General features: G+C 34.2%; 5 protein-coding genes across 6 annotated transcripts; 3 read left to right on the forward strand and 2 right to left on the reverse strand.

The window, feature by feature from the left end:
• Window positions 1-816: 816 nt before the first annotated feature.
• LOC125504748 (ubiquitin-conjugating enzyme E2 L3-like) lies at window positions 817-1,701 on the forward strand (the record flags this gene model as incomplete). Its single annotated transcript, XM_048667155.1, is given in 1 exon segment — window positions 817-1,701. A coding segment is annotated over 1 exon segment (155 nt), but the record flags the coding sequence as incomplete, so codon positions are not given.
• LOC125504747 (short-chain specific acyl-CoA dehydrogenase, mitochondrial-like) lies at window positions 1,694-4,979 on the reverse strand. The gene is made up of 7 exons (XM_048667154.1): window positions 4,800-4,979; window positions 3,682-3,946; window positions 2,867-2,987; window positions 2,466-2,807; window positions 2,278-2,409; window positions 2,029-2,222; window positions 1,694-1,976 (listed from the first exon to the last, which is right to left on the reverse strand). Exons 1-7 carry the CDS (start codon window positions 4,828-4,830, stop codon window positions 1,850-1,852), a joined length of 1,212 nt encoding a protein of 403 aa, XP_048523111.1. The 5' UTR covers window positions 4,831-4,979; the 3' UTR covers window positions 1,694-1,849.
• An 11-nt stretch (window positions 4,980-4,990) lies between these two features.
• On the forward strand, window positions 4,991-5,825 carry LOC109544053 (39S ribosomal protein L18, mitochondrial). The gene is made up of 3 exons (XM_019914068.2): window positions 4,991-5,342; window positions 5,399-5,549; window positions 5,598-5,825. The coding sequence occupies exons 1-3, from the start codon at window positions 5,146-5,148 to the stop codon at window positions 5,796-5,798; spliced, it is 549 nt and encodes a 182-aa protein (XP_019769627.1). The 5' UTR covers window positions 4,991-5,145; the 3' UTR covers window positions 5,799-5,825.
• A 27-nt stretch (window positions 5,826-5,852) lies between these two features.
• Window positions 5,853-6,509, reverse strand: LOC109544055 (cytochrome b-c1 complex subunit 9). Its single transcript, XM_019914071.2, has 2 exons — window positions 6,282-6,509; window positions 5,853-5,966 (listed from the first exon to the last, which is right to left on the reverse strand). Exons 1-2 carry the CDS (start codon window positions 6,420-6,422, stop codon window positions 5,928-5,930), a joined length of 180 nt encoding a protein of 59 aa, XP_019769630.2. The 5' UTR covers window positions 6,423-6,509; the 3' UTR covers window positions 5,853-5,927.
• A 3,204-nt stretch (window positions 6,510-9,713) lies between these two features.
• LOC109544106 (sarcoplasmic calcium-binding protein) lies at window positions 9,714-16,908 on the forward strand. 2 transcript variants are annotated; one of them, XM_019914146.2, is made up of 5 exons: window positions 9,714-10,101; window positions 15,664-15,831; window positions 15,890-16,057; window positions 16,114-16,254; window positions 16,351-16,908. In XM_019914146.2, the coding sequence occupies exons 1-5, from the start codon at window positions 9,985-9,987 to the stop codon at window positions 16,579-16,581; spliced, it is 825 nt and encodes a 274-aa protein (XP_019769705.1). In that variant the 5' UTR covers window positions 9,714-9,984; the 3' UTR covers window positions 16,582-16,908. The 2 variants fall into 2 exon arrangements, with proteins under 2 accessions (XP_019769705.1, XP_048523113.1); XM_048667156.1 differs by lacking the exon at window positions 9,714-10,101 and adding an exon at window positions 15,516-15,598.
• The last annotated feature ends 733 nt before the right edge of the window (window positions 16,909-17,641 follow it).

The following is a 17,641-nucleotide window of genomic DNA, read 5'->3' on the forward strand; positions in this document are numbered from 1 at the left end:
AAATCTAAGTCGACGTAAAAAAATTGTGATTTTAGTTTGTGTAGTATCTCTTTGCTCTGCCTTAAAAGCTCGTTTTTTCATTTCTGTTAAGGTTAAAATGTGGTGTTCCGATTCAGAATTTTCCAAAGTCCATTTTCATCTGTATTTGGTAAGTCATCGGTAACTTTTCATTGCCGAACGAAGAAGGCTTACCGGATCTTCGTAACACTAACAATTTCATTTTATGAGTCCCAGAGGCGTTTGAACAAGAAGTAAATGTGATCGTCTCCTTGCTCATTTTTCTACTTGGGTCTGAGGCCTCAGATTGATCAGCAAGTGTCTTTGGAGGGCGTATTTTCCAAAAAGCCCACTTTGGTATGCGTTATAGATTCGGTGCAACAACTGCATTTCCCTGACTTTATTTCGAAGCAGTTCTCCAGGGCTCTATGGGTCCCTCGTCACTGATGTTGTCGAATTCCATATCGGTGTTTAACTTTATTGAGCTATTCAGCACTCGCTTTAAAATTTGTTATCGCAAGTTTGATTATTTAAAAAATAGGCTTTAATTTTTTTTTTCTGGCGATGTATTGGATTTTCTCATTTTTCAACTGAGTATCAGAGTAACGAGTTAAAAAAAACAAACACACTTTTTACTATCATGTCCCGAATGCAATTATGAAAATCAGAAAAAAACATCAAAGGATTCAAATTCACTTGATAACCATCAACCGAAACTGTGATTCAAATATCTTGGTAAGACAATGAAAGTACGAAAAAACCATGGAACCTTAGCCATTGTCTACCACTTTTCAACAAACTTTTTTTTTGTTGTTAAAGTGATCCAAGCCCTGGTGGCTTTAGTAAATGATCCAGAGCCTGAACATCCATTAAGGGCAGACCTAGCTGAAGAATATCTGAAGGATAAGAAGAAGTTTACAAAAAATGCGGAGGAATACACAAAAAAGCATAGCGAAAAAAGACCTGCCGATTAAATTAATTTGAAAGTAACTGTATTCGTCTCGATATAAAAAAAACTATGAACTCGCCTTATTACTTTACTAAATGAACAGTTGTGGACTCACAAGTAGAAAATTTTATAACAGTTGTGAACAAGTTTGCCGAAATATTTTCTTGATTCGATAATGTGATAATTTCAGTTAGGTGTAGATTAGACTTTTTATTAATAAAGTTTTCTGTGCGAAGGGTGTGAATTCCATTTGAAATATTATGGCCTCTGTAATTTTGTTTTGTTAAGTATCTACTGCATTTATTATCTGCTCTCTTACGGCATTAGTTAACTATCGGTATGCATGCCTTTTTAGAACTCCCAGTTCATGTAATATCCCGAAAAAATCGCAGTGAATTTTTCTGAACTCTTTACGGTTAACCACACATTGAATACAATTGCTTATTTTTATATGCCTTCAGCCTTTCGGTGACGGCATTTCCATTCAGAATGCTGTCGCTAAGTCTCTGTCAGTTTTCAATAAGATTTTCTGGTTATTTGTCCACCGGTTTTATGTTTTGTCCACTATTAAGTTCGAAGAGACGCATTTTTTGATATGTTCTTTCTGTTTTGTTCTAAATACTTTTGAATTTTTCGATGTTATTTAAGAGCTAGTTTGTAATCAGTGTCAACCGGAAGGTACTTTTTTGCAGGTTTTTGATATCAGTCAAGGTATTGTACATTGTATTGTTTAATAAAATCGCAATCTAAACCAATAGTTTTTTTGTTTTTCCATATGGGATAAATTGCCATTTTTTAACGTTACCAGCACCCTTTTTGGATATACTGAGTATATGGAGCAAATTGGCAAAATTGAATTGTGTATATAAAAATATGTGTAATCTTGTATTAGATTTTTGAAACTTAAGCTCCTAATTCCTTAATAATGTTGGCTGCAATAACCAGTCTTTGAATCTCGGAAGTTCCCTCATAAATCTCCGTTATCCGGGCGTCTCTATAATGCCGTTCCGCCGGCATATCTGATACATAACTGCAACTCAAGAATTAGTACGGTGAAAAATAAATTTCCCTTAAACACTTGCCCCATTCCGCCTAAAATCTGAATACACTGGTGACTCAAAAATGTGGCCGCTTCACTAGCGGCTAGTTTCGCCATTGCGGCCTCTTTCGTGTAAGGCTTGTGGTTGTCTTTCAACCACGCCGCCCTCCAGGTTAACAATCGTGCTGATTCAAGCCTTAAGGCCATTTCAGCTAGTTTGTTCTGGATGGTTTGATGCTAAAATGTATCGCTGGTTGAAAACTAGCCCGGTATTAAACTGCGTAGCATTTACCTTTAAAAGCGGCTTTCCAAAGCTCAATCTTTTCGCGGCATAATCAGCCGCTATTTCTAAAGATGCCTGAGCAATGCCCAACGCCTGTGAAGCGATGCCTATTCGACCGGCGTCTAGGCAAATCATTGCTATCTAATTTAAAAACCAAAGTTACTTTTGCGGTTTAAATGTGGAAGAAATGTTCCTACTTTGAAGCCAAAGCCGAGCTCCCCTAAGAGGTTCTCTTTGGGTATTTTGCAATTGTCAAACATAAGCGCGCAAGTCGAAGAGCCCCTTATTCCCAACTTGTCCTCCTTTTTGCCCAGTTCCAACCCCTCTACTGGTTTGGGTATGATGATCGCCGAAATTCCTTTGTGCTTCAGACTTTTGTCGGTTGTTGCAAACACCACACCTGCTTCACTTTCAAATGCGTTTGTAATCCACGACTTTGTGCCGTTCAGGAGAAAACTGTCTCCTTCTGATTTAGCGGTAGTTGAGGCTGCACCCGCATCAGATCCATTGCCAGGCTCTGAAAGTGCGAAACAACCTACCTAAAAAAATGGATCGGTTATTGATAGGCTGGTTTTGCTGTTATTTGGTATTAAGTTACTTTTTCGCCAGTTGTGAATGGTTGGATCCATTTTTCCTTTTGCTCTTTGGTACCCCATTGGAGAATTGGTCCTAAATAGAGCGAGTTATTTACGGACATTATAACTCCAGCACTCGCACAGCTGAAAATATTTTTTTCTATTCAAAATGTTAATTAACTTAAAAAAAACTGAACGTTTTTATGAAACAAGATGAGGAAATCAGCATTATTTCTGCTGATAAACCAGAGCTTCTGTTCGTATTAATGACCGATGTTATTCAAAACTAAATGATAAATTGTTAATGAGACTGATTGCGGGATAATATTGTTTCATTTGCGCGTGGCAACATTGGTGAACCACAAAAAATTGAAAATTATATTTGTGCATCAACGACAAAAAATAGTGATTTACTGTTTACTGTTAAGAGATGAAAAAAAGCAACATATATACATTAAAAAATAAAACATTACACGAGCAGTTTTTTGGGTGCTTTGCAAGAATTTATTAAATTCGGTTATGACCTATCAGCATTAGGGAAAAATGTCACTCAACGCTTATAAAAAAGCAAAAGTATTGATAAATTTTGTACAAAAGTTCAGTGGAGAACTAAAAAAACTAGCATGAATCTCAGCTTATCTCCTTTGCGTTTTCCCAACTTAATTAGAAATTAAACTTAACCCACTGTTCTTTTGTCGGTTTATTCATGATTTGATCGGTTGACAAAACACAAAACCATAAAATATTCACAAGTCAGAAAGGTGAATAAAATTCCGTATGCTTACACCCAAATGATTGGACTTTTTAGCGAAATAATCGATGTGAGAAGAATCCTTACCCTCGAGATACTTCTTCTAAAGCAATAGCGTATGCCAGATAATCCAGCCCAGTGCCTCCAAATTCCTCTGGTACTGCAATGGCCATCAGCCCCAATTCCCCCATTTTTTTGATCTGTTCTTTCGGGTACAGATGCTCCCGGTCCACTTTGGCAGCGATTGGTTTAAGTTCGCCATCAACAAAGTCTCTGCAGCTCTTTTGCAGCATTTGATGAGTCTCAGATAGGGCTGCTAAAGAGGCGATGCCCCTTTGCTTGAACATGCACACTGAAGCAAGGGGGCTAATCTTTAGTGGCTCGTTAATCAGCGAGTAGAGTATTTTACAAGTTTCCTATAGCTAGGCATATATATTGTGTCGACACTGTTCGAAATTAATTTTTACTGAAGGATGACAAACTGAATTGAAAAATTGAATAGTAATTAGGGCAATGGTCCCTAATTTTAACAATAAATTTGGACTTTCATTCAATTGTGGTATTGCAAATGTGATTGGATCCATGGTTTTGTTTCCTCTTTTTAAAATTAGGTAATGAAAACATTGTTTTTATTAATATTTGGAACATATTGCTAATTGAGAGAGACCCTTCGAAGCTTTTCATATCAAGTTTTTGTTTATTAAACTCCCTGTAGGGCTATAGATTGTACATACACTGTGTCCAAGATAAGAAGCTTCAGTAGGATATCGAAAACCGTAAATGATATGAAGTTGGTTAAATGGAAAAAAGCCTTGTACATAGCGTGACTCCTTTCAAATAAGCTCTAATGTACAGGGAGTTCGAGTGTTCCGTAAACATAATTATTTTTAATGGAACACCCCTTATGTACATATGCTGTCTTAAAGGCCTTTACTATTATAGTTAGTATTATTTAAGTTATTGCGTGCCTTAAATAACACATTTTTAAGTAAATAACGATCAAAAGAACATATCTATTGACTTAAAATATGGCTCTAAACGCGGGCAATGACTTGTTGAGACGTTTAACTCTTATGGCCTTCAAATAGTTAATATTTGGAAGTAGTATTATAAACACTCACACCCATACTAGTTTGAGATACTTTGACTAATAAACTACTAACTACAATAACACAAACAAACCTTTAGGGGAGGACAGAACTTACCTTTTTGTAGACTTTTCTGTAGCAGAGCCATGGTAACACCTTAAGTGAACTGGACTTTGCATTTAAATGAATATTCAATCTTTTAATTAGAATTCGAATGTATTTTTATACTCAAAGCGAACTCAATGGAAGTCCAAAGGGCAACAGTTAATGGGAAACAAAAACATCCATGAAGTTAGAGAGTTTAATGTCAGTGCACTTTCGTCGCATAATTGAGAAGATATTGGCAGCTGCTAGTAGTTAACCAATATCTTTCTTGTTTTCATTTCAAACAGTTTCAAATAATTAATTGCAAAGACAATTGTCTCTGTTAATTGCTTTAAATCTCCCTTAGTTCTCAGCTAAAATGCAAGTAGGTACTCAAAGCAGGGCGGTTGTTCTTTCGTTTATAAACATTCGGAATGCAAGCACAGCCGTGGTGGCCAACCCCAATTTAGCCCCGGTTTTTGTCAATAGAAATCCTCGAAACCTGGAAAGGTTGAGAATTGGTTACAAGCCCGATGGTTATCACGTTGACAACCCTGGAAGAAATTACTGGCACAAGTAAGCGAACATCTAAACAGATCTAGCCGATATGATTCATTCTCAAACCTTTGCAGACTGAATCTTGAAGTCAGTAGCAAGTACGTTACAGCCACTGTAAATCATTTTGAAAATGGAGAAGTGTTGCGGGCAAGCACCTGTGAATGGTGCATAAAAAAGTTCTTGTATAGTGCCAAAGATACGTCAGCATACATTAACTTAGGCAGGGTAAGCTCAGTTGATTATTACAAGGCTGTGATTCAACGCTCAGCTTAGATTCTAGGGATGAGGTGCCTTCAAACAGGGCTTACAGAGATCAGCTGCTATATCACACCTCGCAACGAGACTGACAAAGTAGCCCTGTTTCTCAAAGCACTGCAAGAGAGTGGGGTGGAACTAAAAGAGCCCCCTCAATATAAAGCTCCTTACCCTTGGGACCAGCACAGGCCAGAAAAACCGTGGGAGGTAGTGGAATAATCAATAAAATCGAGTTTTAGTACTTAATTTCGAATTTGTTCAATTTCCTTCAGCTGTTTTAGAATTTTTTATTTATAAACTGCGTTAACATTCAGAATAAGTTATACTATATGAGATGAGCTAAGTATATTACTGGGTGTAGTTGTCCTTGATGTCCTTCCATAATTTCTGAAAAGGTAAAATCGTATTACAGACTATCTGTATAACGCAGTTTTTTGAGAAAATCGGCCAAACTGACTTTGATGTTACATCTCCTGTTTTAAACAGTCTTCTTTGCCATCAGGCCTATTTTGAAATCTAAATAGATATTTTCTTCGAAAATAGGAGAAGTCTGTTTAAAAAGGATTTTTCATGCTAAGCTCAACCTGGTCGATTTTATCACCAGCTGCAGTTTGTAAATCGCTTCGTCAAAGTTCTCTGCTTGAATTGGCAGGCCCTAAATTTGGAGAATCTCTTAGCTGAATGATTACATAACTAACATACCCCTTTATTGATATTGTCAAATATGGTGTCACAGGCCGAATCCAGCGTTCTCTCGAAAATAAAGGCCGACGCAATGAAAGCCAGAGTGAAGGTGGAAGACCTCTTGAAAATGGAATTGTAAATTGTTTTTCCAAGGGACATTTTGGAGAGTTTGTGTATGTTCAACAGCGAAGATTACAAATGAACTGCGTTGAATGTCAGTCAGTATAGGTTATGTTCAATGTTGCGCAATAAAGTATAATTCTCTAGCCAGGGGAAAGATCGACTTAAGGCTGGTTGCACAAAAGCAAGTTGAACGATGGTTCAGCTGAACCAAGTTCAATTATTCACGGGTTGTACCACGACAAACATAGTAGCCAATCAAAGTTTACCAAATAGCACATTTTACAAAGGTTCGGAAGAGCCCACCTGAGAAAAAAAATTGATGTGATTGTCCAGTTCAACTGAACCGAGTTCCGCTAGGCGTTGTACAACCCGTGAATAATCGAACTCGGTTCTGCTGAACCATCGTTGAACTTGCTTTTATGCAACCGCTCCTAAGGAGGTACGTTCTGTGCCGCACAAACTGTGCGGTAAAACTGAACTCGGATTTAATCTGCCGTTCAAGCTTAAACGCGACTGGTACAACCGAAAACTTTCGTTAAACCACGTTCACCGCTGAACTTGGATTGCGCAACCGGCCCTTATAAAAATATATTTGGTAATTTAGTGCTTTTCACTCTCAGTTAGGAGACGTGATATAGACGTTTATTAATGTCATTGCGAGATGAATCAGGAGGCGTTATCTCCGGCCATTAATTAAGGAAAACTATAAATATAAATACATAAAGATATCTGTATGAAAATGTATGAAAAACACGAAGATAAATGAAATAAGCAGAATTATTTTTTCAATTAATCTAATCAATTATAAATTAAATAAAAATACTAAACGGTCACTTGATATTCATTAATAATTTTTGTATATGTACACAATGTATAATTAGAATAATTTTGAAAATTATTCTAATTACCGGCCATTACGAGTATACCGAAGTCATTGAGGGCAAACGATGTAAAATATTTTTAAAATGGTCAAACTTCTGGTTATACTGGAAATAGGTCTCAGCATGTTTGCTTTAAATGGGACACCCTGTATATTATTACATTTTGGGATTCTACTCCACATTTTAAATATGTTTTATGTAAAATATTATATACATAAATTTAACCGTTTTTGGTTCATTTCAAATTTTATCTCAAAAATTACAGTTGCAAGCACTAGAATAAATATTATTAATTTTTCTTGTAAGGAAATATGTATTATATAATGTGAGTTGGGTGTCTGGTTGAAAAGGACTTTAATAACATTTTCACTCTTTGATAATTATAATAAATACAAAATGTTAAAAAATCAGTTTCAAAATTAAATTGAGAAAACCGCACAAAATAATTTTTTTCAAATGAAAACCTCTAATTTTGATATTATTTTCTGATTTAGTATTTAAAATAAGAGCAAGTTTGAGTCAGGTTGTCGATTCCAAAAGTGTTTGGTTGTCGAAAAACTGTGTCTAATGTTGCAAAAAAGCAATTTTGCGAATTCGAGCTATCAAAATTGCGAAGTTTCACAAAATGTTTAAAACATTCCCAAAAGGGTCCCAAACTTTGTACATTTCTGCTTTTATCTCCGTAGCGGTTTACAAATTCTGATGAAACCTAAAAGGTAAAAAATACATATTCTTTCCACGGACAAAAAGCTGATATGGACTCATTCTATTTAATACATCATACTCATACACAATTTATTAACATACTCTTTTTTAGGTTCATTTAGGTTCCTTTGATAACGATAGCAGAAAATAGTTATCGAAACGTCAAGGTAATTTTTCAAATTAATTTCTTTACTAATTGGAATTTTCTCTTACAGCTTGATAAATATCTTTTTGATAAATAATTCTTTCTTATTGCGAAATAGGAGCACTATTTATCAATCTGTAATAAAAGACGTGAGGAAATTCTGTCTGTTTTAAAGACAAAAATTTTTGAGGCGAAATACCCAACAAGAAGTTTGTAAAAAAATGAATCCGCCTCAACAATATAGAACTTATCTACGACTCATTCTATATTTGAACAGTTTATAGATTTTATATCTTCAGTCGCTTGTAGAGGTCCAGATTTTGTCTCAGACTGTTTGTTTATTTACCCTCTCAAAATGCTTCTTCGAAAAGCTTTTTCATCTGAATTAGATTAAAAACATTTTTGGCTTCCACACACATACAAACGGGTATTTGTTCAGTTCTATAGCTGTTCATACCATAAGAAAGGTACCATATGAGGTTTTCCGTCTTTTGGGACATCGGAGAATTTTTTTTACGATTTGCTTGTATCCTCAGAGCTGTGTAAGCTTGAAGAAGCATCCAAGTTTCCATCTCACCTCGTAATCAAACTGACGTTGTCCAGCTACAGTCAAGAGAGAAAATAATATAGCGGTTGTCATGGAAATCAGTTGTTCTTTCTCGCACACTACCGATGTACCAGGGACGATTCGAAACAATGCGATTGAACCGCGATAATTGGGTGAGTTTTTCGGAAAAATAACAGCGATTCTTCAAATTTAACTGAAAATATATCGAAGTTTGTTAATTTATAAAAACAATTAAATTAATATTTTTTGGAAGGAGGTAGGATTAATACTATGAAGTGGATAAATCGCACTAAGGGATAATATTGTATTTTTTTCGAAGCCAAAGTGACCCAGAGCAAAAATATACTTTTATCATTGCGTTTATCTCAAATTGATTAAAACCCGTGCAAAACTACAGTGTGATGTTTTTTTTTCAAGCAAACAGCGAAAATGCTTTAAAAAGCATAAAACTCATTTGTTTCCATTAAATCTTTCAAATTTGCTGGCACCGAAACGCCCTGTAGATTCTGGGGGCTGTAAAGTTGGAAGGTTAAAAAAACAAAATTGGGCTTGTTTGACGGGTTTGCTTTAAAATTAAACGTAGACATCCTGTATATGAATGAAGCTGGAAAATATCTGAGGTGAACATAGACGGGGGGGCCGTACATTGAACTGAAATGCGACCATCAGATATGATTGAAAGTTGTTTACAAGCATTGGAATGGTACGATGTAATTGCTGTTTATTTTTCCTTTTCTTTCAATTTTTCTTCAGGGGATTTTTCTAGCTAAAAAACTGGGGTTTTCCCAAATTATTGTTCTTCGATTTGAATGGATACGTTCATTAATTTGATGCCCTCTACTAGTTGAGCTTAACATTTGAAAAAATTGGATGCAAAGCATCAACCAAATGTTTTTTTTTTTAGCTTTTGAGGCTTAGTATTGGACAAACCCCTGCAAATATTTGTTTTCTGTTGGTGTTGGAAACACTTTTTCAGTACAAAGTACCACCCTAGCCCGCTTGTTGGTGATTACGATTATCGCCTGTATACCATTCTTGCATTTTAAATCGTCCAAGTGGGGTCCGAGGTCTCTTTTAACCGAAGAACGATTCAAACGTGTTCAGTGCGTTCAGTGCGACCAGACACCCATCGATTTTCACAGTCGCCCTCTTACCATTAGTGCTTTGTTTGTCGATTTTGTAACCAGCTGTTGGGGTGTCGTTTTTGGATCACTTTAAACACCTAAAACTCTTTGAACTTATCCTTGATAATCAATTTGTCGTCACTCGTTGCTGTACCGTTAGAATTATCGTGCAGAAATGGCGTTTTCTATTTTGAGAAATGGACTGAAACTGGGAAAGAACGTACAAAAGATTGTATGTTCGAAAAATCCGGTGGAAATTGCAAAATTGGAGGGCTTGAGGAATACAGCAGCGGTAAGTTAATTTAATCGAGTATGAATATCAATTTCCAACGGCATTTTTAACTTAATAAGTAATTAATGCCTTTTGAATTTAATTCAAATGATTCTTGGCCATTTTTTTATAAATAAAGTTGATAGTTTCTCGTCGCCTCTCAATATCATTTGCACTCTTGAGCTCGGACTGATTTTATATGTATAATAATTAACATTTTTATTCAAATATCGTTGAATAAAAAAACATTTTTTATTTTGTTCAGTTCGATTGTATTCTTTTAAAATTATCCCCAGAAATGATCGAATAGACGAAAGCCTTGTTCTTCTTCATTTCATTTTAGTACTCAGCAATTATTTGCTTCGTTTATTAAAAACATGATAAACTTTTATCTTTTTTTAATGCTTGCTACTAATTAGTAGGTAGTTAGTAGCACAGTTTCGTTTAAAATAAGACGCGCAAAAAGCCATACGAGAATTATTAGATAATAATTTTACTTTAAATCAACTAACGATTGCCTCAACGTGACCGATGTAAAGTGCTGTAGAAATATGTACGTTAAAATTCGACTTTTTGGGTTTTAAGTTTTTGGCCCCCTTGTACAGTGTAGGTACTTGAAATGCGACCAACTTTTTCTATTTGAATTCAGTTTCAATAGAATCATTAAAATCCAAGAAAATTTGTTGAGTTAAATGTTAAATTTTATTTGCAACTTTTAATCAAAGCAGATGCTTGGATGAGGACCTAAATTTTAACAAAAGAGCCGATACCCCAAAATATGAATTCAGGTAGAAGATTTGCTAAGAAGCTATAAACGAGCCGGGATTAAAGGGCACGTAGCAAGTTTAATTTTAAGCAAAACAGAAATGCAAGTCTGGAAACGATTGTGGGATCCACAGGCGTGTTTAAAAATTTAACAAAAAATTGAATTTTAAAGACAATACGATATCGATTTTCGTTTTGCACTGAATAAAACAAAGTTATTCAAACCGGTGTCGTACAGTTACGCCTGTGTATATTTTTACAGAGAAAATTTGCGCGCCTCTGTTTTTTCTTTAATTAGATTAGATTTAATTAATTAAAAACTGGTGATTTCGCTGTTCGTCCCGGTCTGTCTTTAGCTCTTTTTGTACGACGCATCTTTTTCGAGAAAAAACACCATAAGGTTTAGTTGGAAGAAAAAACACCATAATGGGATTAATCAGCATATGAAAACTATACATAAAAAAGTTGACTTTAAAGCGACAAATCTCATATAAACATGTGCCTGTATGTCTAAAATACCAGCTGCTGTTTACGATAAATCTTTAGAAAAAAATTCAATTTTTCAATACCGTAAAGAAAGCATTTTCAAACTTACATTTACAAATACTTTTTTGTCTAAAATTTAATTTTCTATGCAGCGTTTTCAAATGGCTCCTAAAAATCGCCACTCACACAAACATAATGCACCAAAGATGAACATAATTCGATTAATGTTCCAGATTATTACTAATAATTAATCAGCTATGAATCGAACAACCGAATAATATTCAATAATATTTTTCACAAAAACCTTCCAAAATATAGCCTTATTTTTCACAAATAACAACTATTTTCGTCTAAGCAACAAACTTAATGTTTTATCATTTTAGCGTATGTAACTATCTTACAGCATTCTCATGCAAGATAGGGTATTTTATTAAAAAAATTAATTTCGTTGTAATCACTCTATGTATTATATAAGTGGAGAAGCTAAAATTTAACGATATAAGAAAACTATATAAAACAATTTAGATTCTTTTTAGGAGTTGATCATTATAAATATGCGTGTTGAAAATGATGACCCAATTAGTAGCTGAAAAATAAATTGTTTTTAAACCGTCGACTCTTAATGTTCCATTTTCATCATATTTTTATGATTTTCTCTTAAAAGAAAGTCTTGAAATATCGCAATTTGTATGGAGAAACAAGGGCAAAAGAACCAAAAACAAGGTTTATGTAGGAATTCACTTTCCCTACTAATTTTCTAATGCTAAGGATTACCTTTTTTTTTGGAACACATAATTTGGGCATGGTTTCCTTTTTATCATTTTTATTCCAACTGAGAGTAAAATGAGAGAGTAATTGGTTAAAAAATGTTTTAAATTTGTATTTCTGTGTTTTGTTTGTCTATTCATCTTTTTTCGAATGGCGAAAACATTTCGATTGCTTATAGTTTATAACAGGTACCAAAGAGAAGATAAATTATAGCTCATAACAGATCTGGAAACCTTATCAAAAGTGCAACAACCGATATAATATGTTTATCTGAGTAAATACAGCTAAATAAAACATTCCCAAATAGATAGTAAACATACCAATTTCAAAATTGTAATAAAAATAGTTAAATACCACAAATTCATGGTGATATTCGTTTCGTTAAACTCGTACAAATAAACTAATTTTGTTACATAATTTAACATAAATGTACATACTTACAGTCAGGTTTTATTTTGGAAATATTCTCGGTTCACTCCTATTGGAATTTGAAATTGAGATGCAAGAAAATTTTATACAGCGTGTCCCAAACTTGAGATATCATGCCAACGACCATTTTTAAATGGCAAAGCTATTTTTTTGACTATTCTTAAAGGGCATATGAACAAAAATCAAATTTTTATTTCTTCGCATCTAAAAATATTTATCACGCACATGAAAAATTCGAAAATGAAGAGATCTCAACCTAATTATAATTTTTATGGTTTTCGTTAATATAATAAATATAATTTTTATCGTCCCCATCAATAATATTTCTCCAATAATTGCACAAAGTCTAAATTAATAATTGATAAACTGATAATAAAATGCTGATATGCTCAACGAAACCGAAGCTCATTTTGAACATTCCTAATTAATTCTGAGGAAATTAGCCTGCATTTCCGTTGTACTCTCTTTTGCAACTCCTAAATGTTTGTCGGTTTGGTCTGAACAATTTGCTCTTCAAGTGAAATCCTATTGAAAATAGTCCGGATTTAACAGGTTTTCTTCAGTCCAAACTTGCTCAAACAAGTGTGTGGCCTTTCTTCATTCAGGTTGTGTTTTTTGAATTTGAGCTTCTGCAGGATTTCCATATTACAAGTATCAATTTTTTGGAATTTAAGAATTCCAGCCTCTGAAAACTGGCCATTTTCGAGTTCTCTAGTGAGGCATTAACATTTTCTTGAACAGGGAGAAGTAGGCACATTCAATTTGACTTCTTCCTTGAACACACTGATGATCAATAATTTTTCTTAAATGATCATTTTTCTGGAACTGTTTTTAAATCTTGCTTATGGTACTTTTCGATTTGGGCGGCGAATCAGGATTTTTTTACTGAAGAAATCATCACTAGATTTTCTATCCACCGAGTTTTAGTTAACTTCGGCATTTTGCTTTATTTTTCTTTACAAAAGGGCAAACTAATAAATATCCTCGCTCAGTACGATGCTACTTTAATGTTACTACGATTGCTCTTCTTACTTGCTTTTATTTAGCTTACATTTTAATTAAATTTTGATTTAACTTATATTTGGGCTTTTAGTCCAAACACGTTTTAGTAATGCTATAAAGGAAAATATTATTTAAGATTTGTGCGGCATTTCAATTTAACTAATGTGCATTGTATTCAGCACTGGAAAAGTTTAAGCGCACTACTGATTATTTTTGAATAAAATTTAAGAAAATTGCGAAAATATCCTAACTTTGATATCTTGTTCTGTAGAATTCTTCAGCATATTTTGTGCGCTTAAATCTGTCCTCTTTGCATACCCAATAATAAATCATTTGTTTTTTTGATCCCATTGTGCGATAATCATTGAATTTGCTTTAAAACTACTATTAAAACATAACTATTTAAATATGTAAAAGAAACCCACCACTCTAAGCCCCAGAAGAACTGATTAAATCCTCAATACTTCTATAACCGAAATCGGGGTTAAACACATTAACCAGTTGAAACAATTACGCAAATTTCACTGTCTCTGACCTCCAATTCATTATTTATTTACACGTACGTGCAGTACCAGATGTATCTCCAGAGAGATTATGCTCTTACATTCACGTAGTCACATGGTCAGGTTGTTAAAATGAAGATATGATAAGCAGTTGACCTATTTTTGACAATAGACGCTATTATGAACTATGCAAGTCTAGACGAATTCGAAAGTGTTCGATAAATTCACATTAACAGAAATATACTGGCAGTACCTGACTCAAAGTAAACTGATGTGTTAATAAAGTGCTGTTGAATTAATTGCCTAGATACATGGTTAAATAACAACAAGTTTCTTTGGATATTTATCAACTTTTCAAGCGAAAGTTTATTTATATTTTTTATTATCGTTTATATCAAACGAGAAAAAATAGCACTGTGTGTGTTCGCATGTATTTTTATTAATGCGTTTTTTTTTAATTTAACACAGATTGAATGAATGATTACAATCCGATAAAAATTTGGGAAAATTTTCGGTCAAAATTAAAAACAAACATGAGTGTTTTTGGAGCTCCCCAGCATGCATCATCGTCGGTAAAAAATCCGAACCGCTCAAGATGAGCCAACATTTTCGTTTTTTTAGGATCAGAAGAGTGAAGCGAGTATATTTCTGCGCTCGCCGGATTTCTCGCTACCGTGTGTGTTTAAAATCATAAAGAATTTGAGACATAAAATTTTTTTTCGAAAAAACCTTACATTTTCGGTCAAAAATAAAAATGTACATGTCTGTTCTTTGGGCTCAATTGATAGATTTCAACCAGCAGATATTTGCGCATATGTGCGGTTAAAGCCGTAATAGGGCAGATATTTCGGCTAAAAATCTAAACCGCTTAAAATAAACTTTTTTCGTTAATTTGCACCAGCATTAACCAGAGTTAATTTGCACCGACGTTTGCAATTGTTTGAAGAAATTTGCGTTTCTACCAATAAATTTAACACATGGAATATAAAATAAAATAATTAAGTACTTTTGGTATATACTTATAATCGTTTATATTTGATAAATAAATAAATATATTGGTAGATATGGTACACATCTACATAATAATAAATATTTGCTAGTCCTTTAATTGTTGCTGCCTCTTCTGATAATTTTAATTTGTGTTCAACCAATTTATGTTGATATCAATTAAATAAAGCAACAAATGATTTTCATATAATAGGAAATTGTTGATACCCATTAAATAACGAATAAATTTGTGAATGCTATCATTCGTTATAGTACATTTCCTAGCTTATGTAGCCAATAAATTCAACCTAATAGGCGCGACTTTTCTGCAAAAAATCGCTAATAATTCATAGCATATCGTATAAAAACATGTGGCTCAAGGCGAACATTCATTAACCGATTGCTTGTGGAGGTCAATTTTGTTGTTGTAAACAACCAAAAAATTTCTTTCAGTTGTTGTAAACAACCAAAGCGTTTAAATGGAACGGCGATTTTGCCAACAACATTTGCTTTCTATTACTTAACTTTAAATGTGTTCTAAACAAAGCGATTCAAAAGTGGCACATAATCAAACTGATGTAATTTTATTGCCTTCATCATTGTGTCTCTATTATTAAAAAAGAAAAATGTTTACACATTGCAGGCTTTATCTTGTACTCAACAATCCTGCCTCCTCACACCTAAGATTACGAACTTAGAGCTGGCGTCGCGTGGGCTGAGTAGCAAACATGACACCAAACCGCATCATGAACGCAAATACCAATCATCATCTGAATCTGATTGTGATTTGGAAGGATGGTTGGGCAAGAGGGTGAGAAAAAAACATAGAAAACTGTTTAGGAAATATTCTACTAATTTTAATTTGCCAGGGAGACTCTGATTTTTGGAGGAGGAAGATGCGCACTTTCCACTCCATCCTGGATCTGAATAAGGATGGAGTGATTTCTTTTGATGACTTCAAGCTGTTGGCTGATGGTTTTGTGGATTTGGGGCACCTCAGTGAGAAACATACACAGGAATTTTATAAAGTTATACAGGTAAGTTTCACTTTGTTTTTGGCCGTAAGATGTTTTTGAACCACGGGGTTTTTTAGGATCTATGGGAGAAGCAGTTTGGAGAAATTACGGCCTACAACCTGATATCTGTCGAAAGGTTCTTGGAGAATATGCATCATGTGCTTAATGATAAAAGGCTTGTGAGACGTGCTCATTCTTTCCTGCCCTATTTATTCAAGGTACGTACATCAAGCCAGCGTCCGTTTTATTTTCAAATCTGATAATCTTTCCTTTAACTTAACTTATTAACCGAATAATTTGCATCTTTGCTGCAGGCTGTGGATAAGGATGCATCAGGTCAAATAACAGTGGAGGAATTTAAGCTGTTTTTCAATGTGCTAGGACTGAAAGAAATGGACGCAGTGTTAGCGTTCAGAGCCATCGATTCTAATGGAGATGGAAGAATCAGCAGTCAAGAGTTTGTGAAGCATGGAAGAGACTTCTTCGTTACAGAAGATGAGGAGAGAATTTCCAAGTACTTTTGGGGACCCTTGGTCGAGCATTAACGCAGCGGTGTTTAACGATTCCTCCTTACTTTAGACGATATTTTCTTATTAAGCTAGACCTACGTTTTCCAGACTATTGACCGCAAAATGCCGAACTTTGGGTTCTGTTAAGATGTGGAAGTCTTATCGATTATTGTTTAACTTTATCTATTGATCTGCATTATTGCAAAGCGCTAAAATTGCCATTTAGCAAGTTGAATGTTTAATTATTAACCGAGAACACTTCTTGATTTCGTCTTCATACATTTTATGAAGCGTTAAGATTATTGTGATAAAGTGGTTTATATGTTTAGATTAAGCAAGTTTATTAAAGCTATTTTTTAAACACTTTTAAGTTTAATTAATGGAGACTTCCCCAAGCCCGAAATCATGATAAAAAATGAATTTTTTCAGATGGGGACAGAGGCAGAAAGTTGGTAAGGTTGAATTGCGCATTATTTACAGCAGTTTCTGAAGTTTAACGGCCTTCAGTTCAGTTCTTTTTTAAATATTGAAGTTATTTTGTGCTAAACGGGTGTTTATGTTCTATGCACAATTGTTGAACGATTTACTTTGAGCCCTCAAAACTCGTTTCTTTTAAGAAACAGGGCGTTGGGAAGCTAAACGGACATACGAACACAGCAAATTCTACAGATTATTTCATGCCAAAGTTGTAATTTTGTCTAATAAGATCAAGAAACATCAGTAAAAAGGAAGATTGTATGGTGATGCGTCTTCACCAATTTTAAAGAAAACATCGGCTTTCTTTTAAACCTTAGAAAAAGAGAACAAAGGCACCTTTTACGTGTACAAAATAGATAATTTTCTAGTAGGTAGTCTGGAAACAAGTTGAAAGAAAAAAATAATCTCACTAAAACCGAAAATCTAGGCACCCGACCAAAGACAATAATTAAACAGTTACTCATAACAGCTGTATATCTTGGAAAAATGCGTACAACAGTTTAGTTGTCCATTTCAAATCGCTCCTGAATTATAGTCAAAACACTAAAAAAATGGTGCATTTGCATAGTCATTCTAGTCTTTATCAGACGCCGATAAAGTGACACAACTTGCAAGAGTT

The sequence above is a fragment of the Dendroctonus ponderosae genome, unplaced genomic scaffold, assembly GCF_020466585.1.
Source record: "Dendroctonus ponderosae isolate FM_Combo_2020 unplaced genomic scaffold, Dpon_F_20191213v2 Dpon_F_20191213_59, whole genome shotgun sequence".
NCBI classification, from domain to species: Eukaryota; Metazoa; Arthropoda; class Insecta; order Coleoptera; family Curculionidae; genus Dendroctonus; species Dendroctonus ponderosae.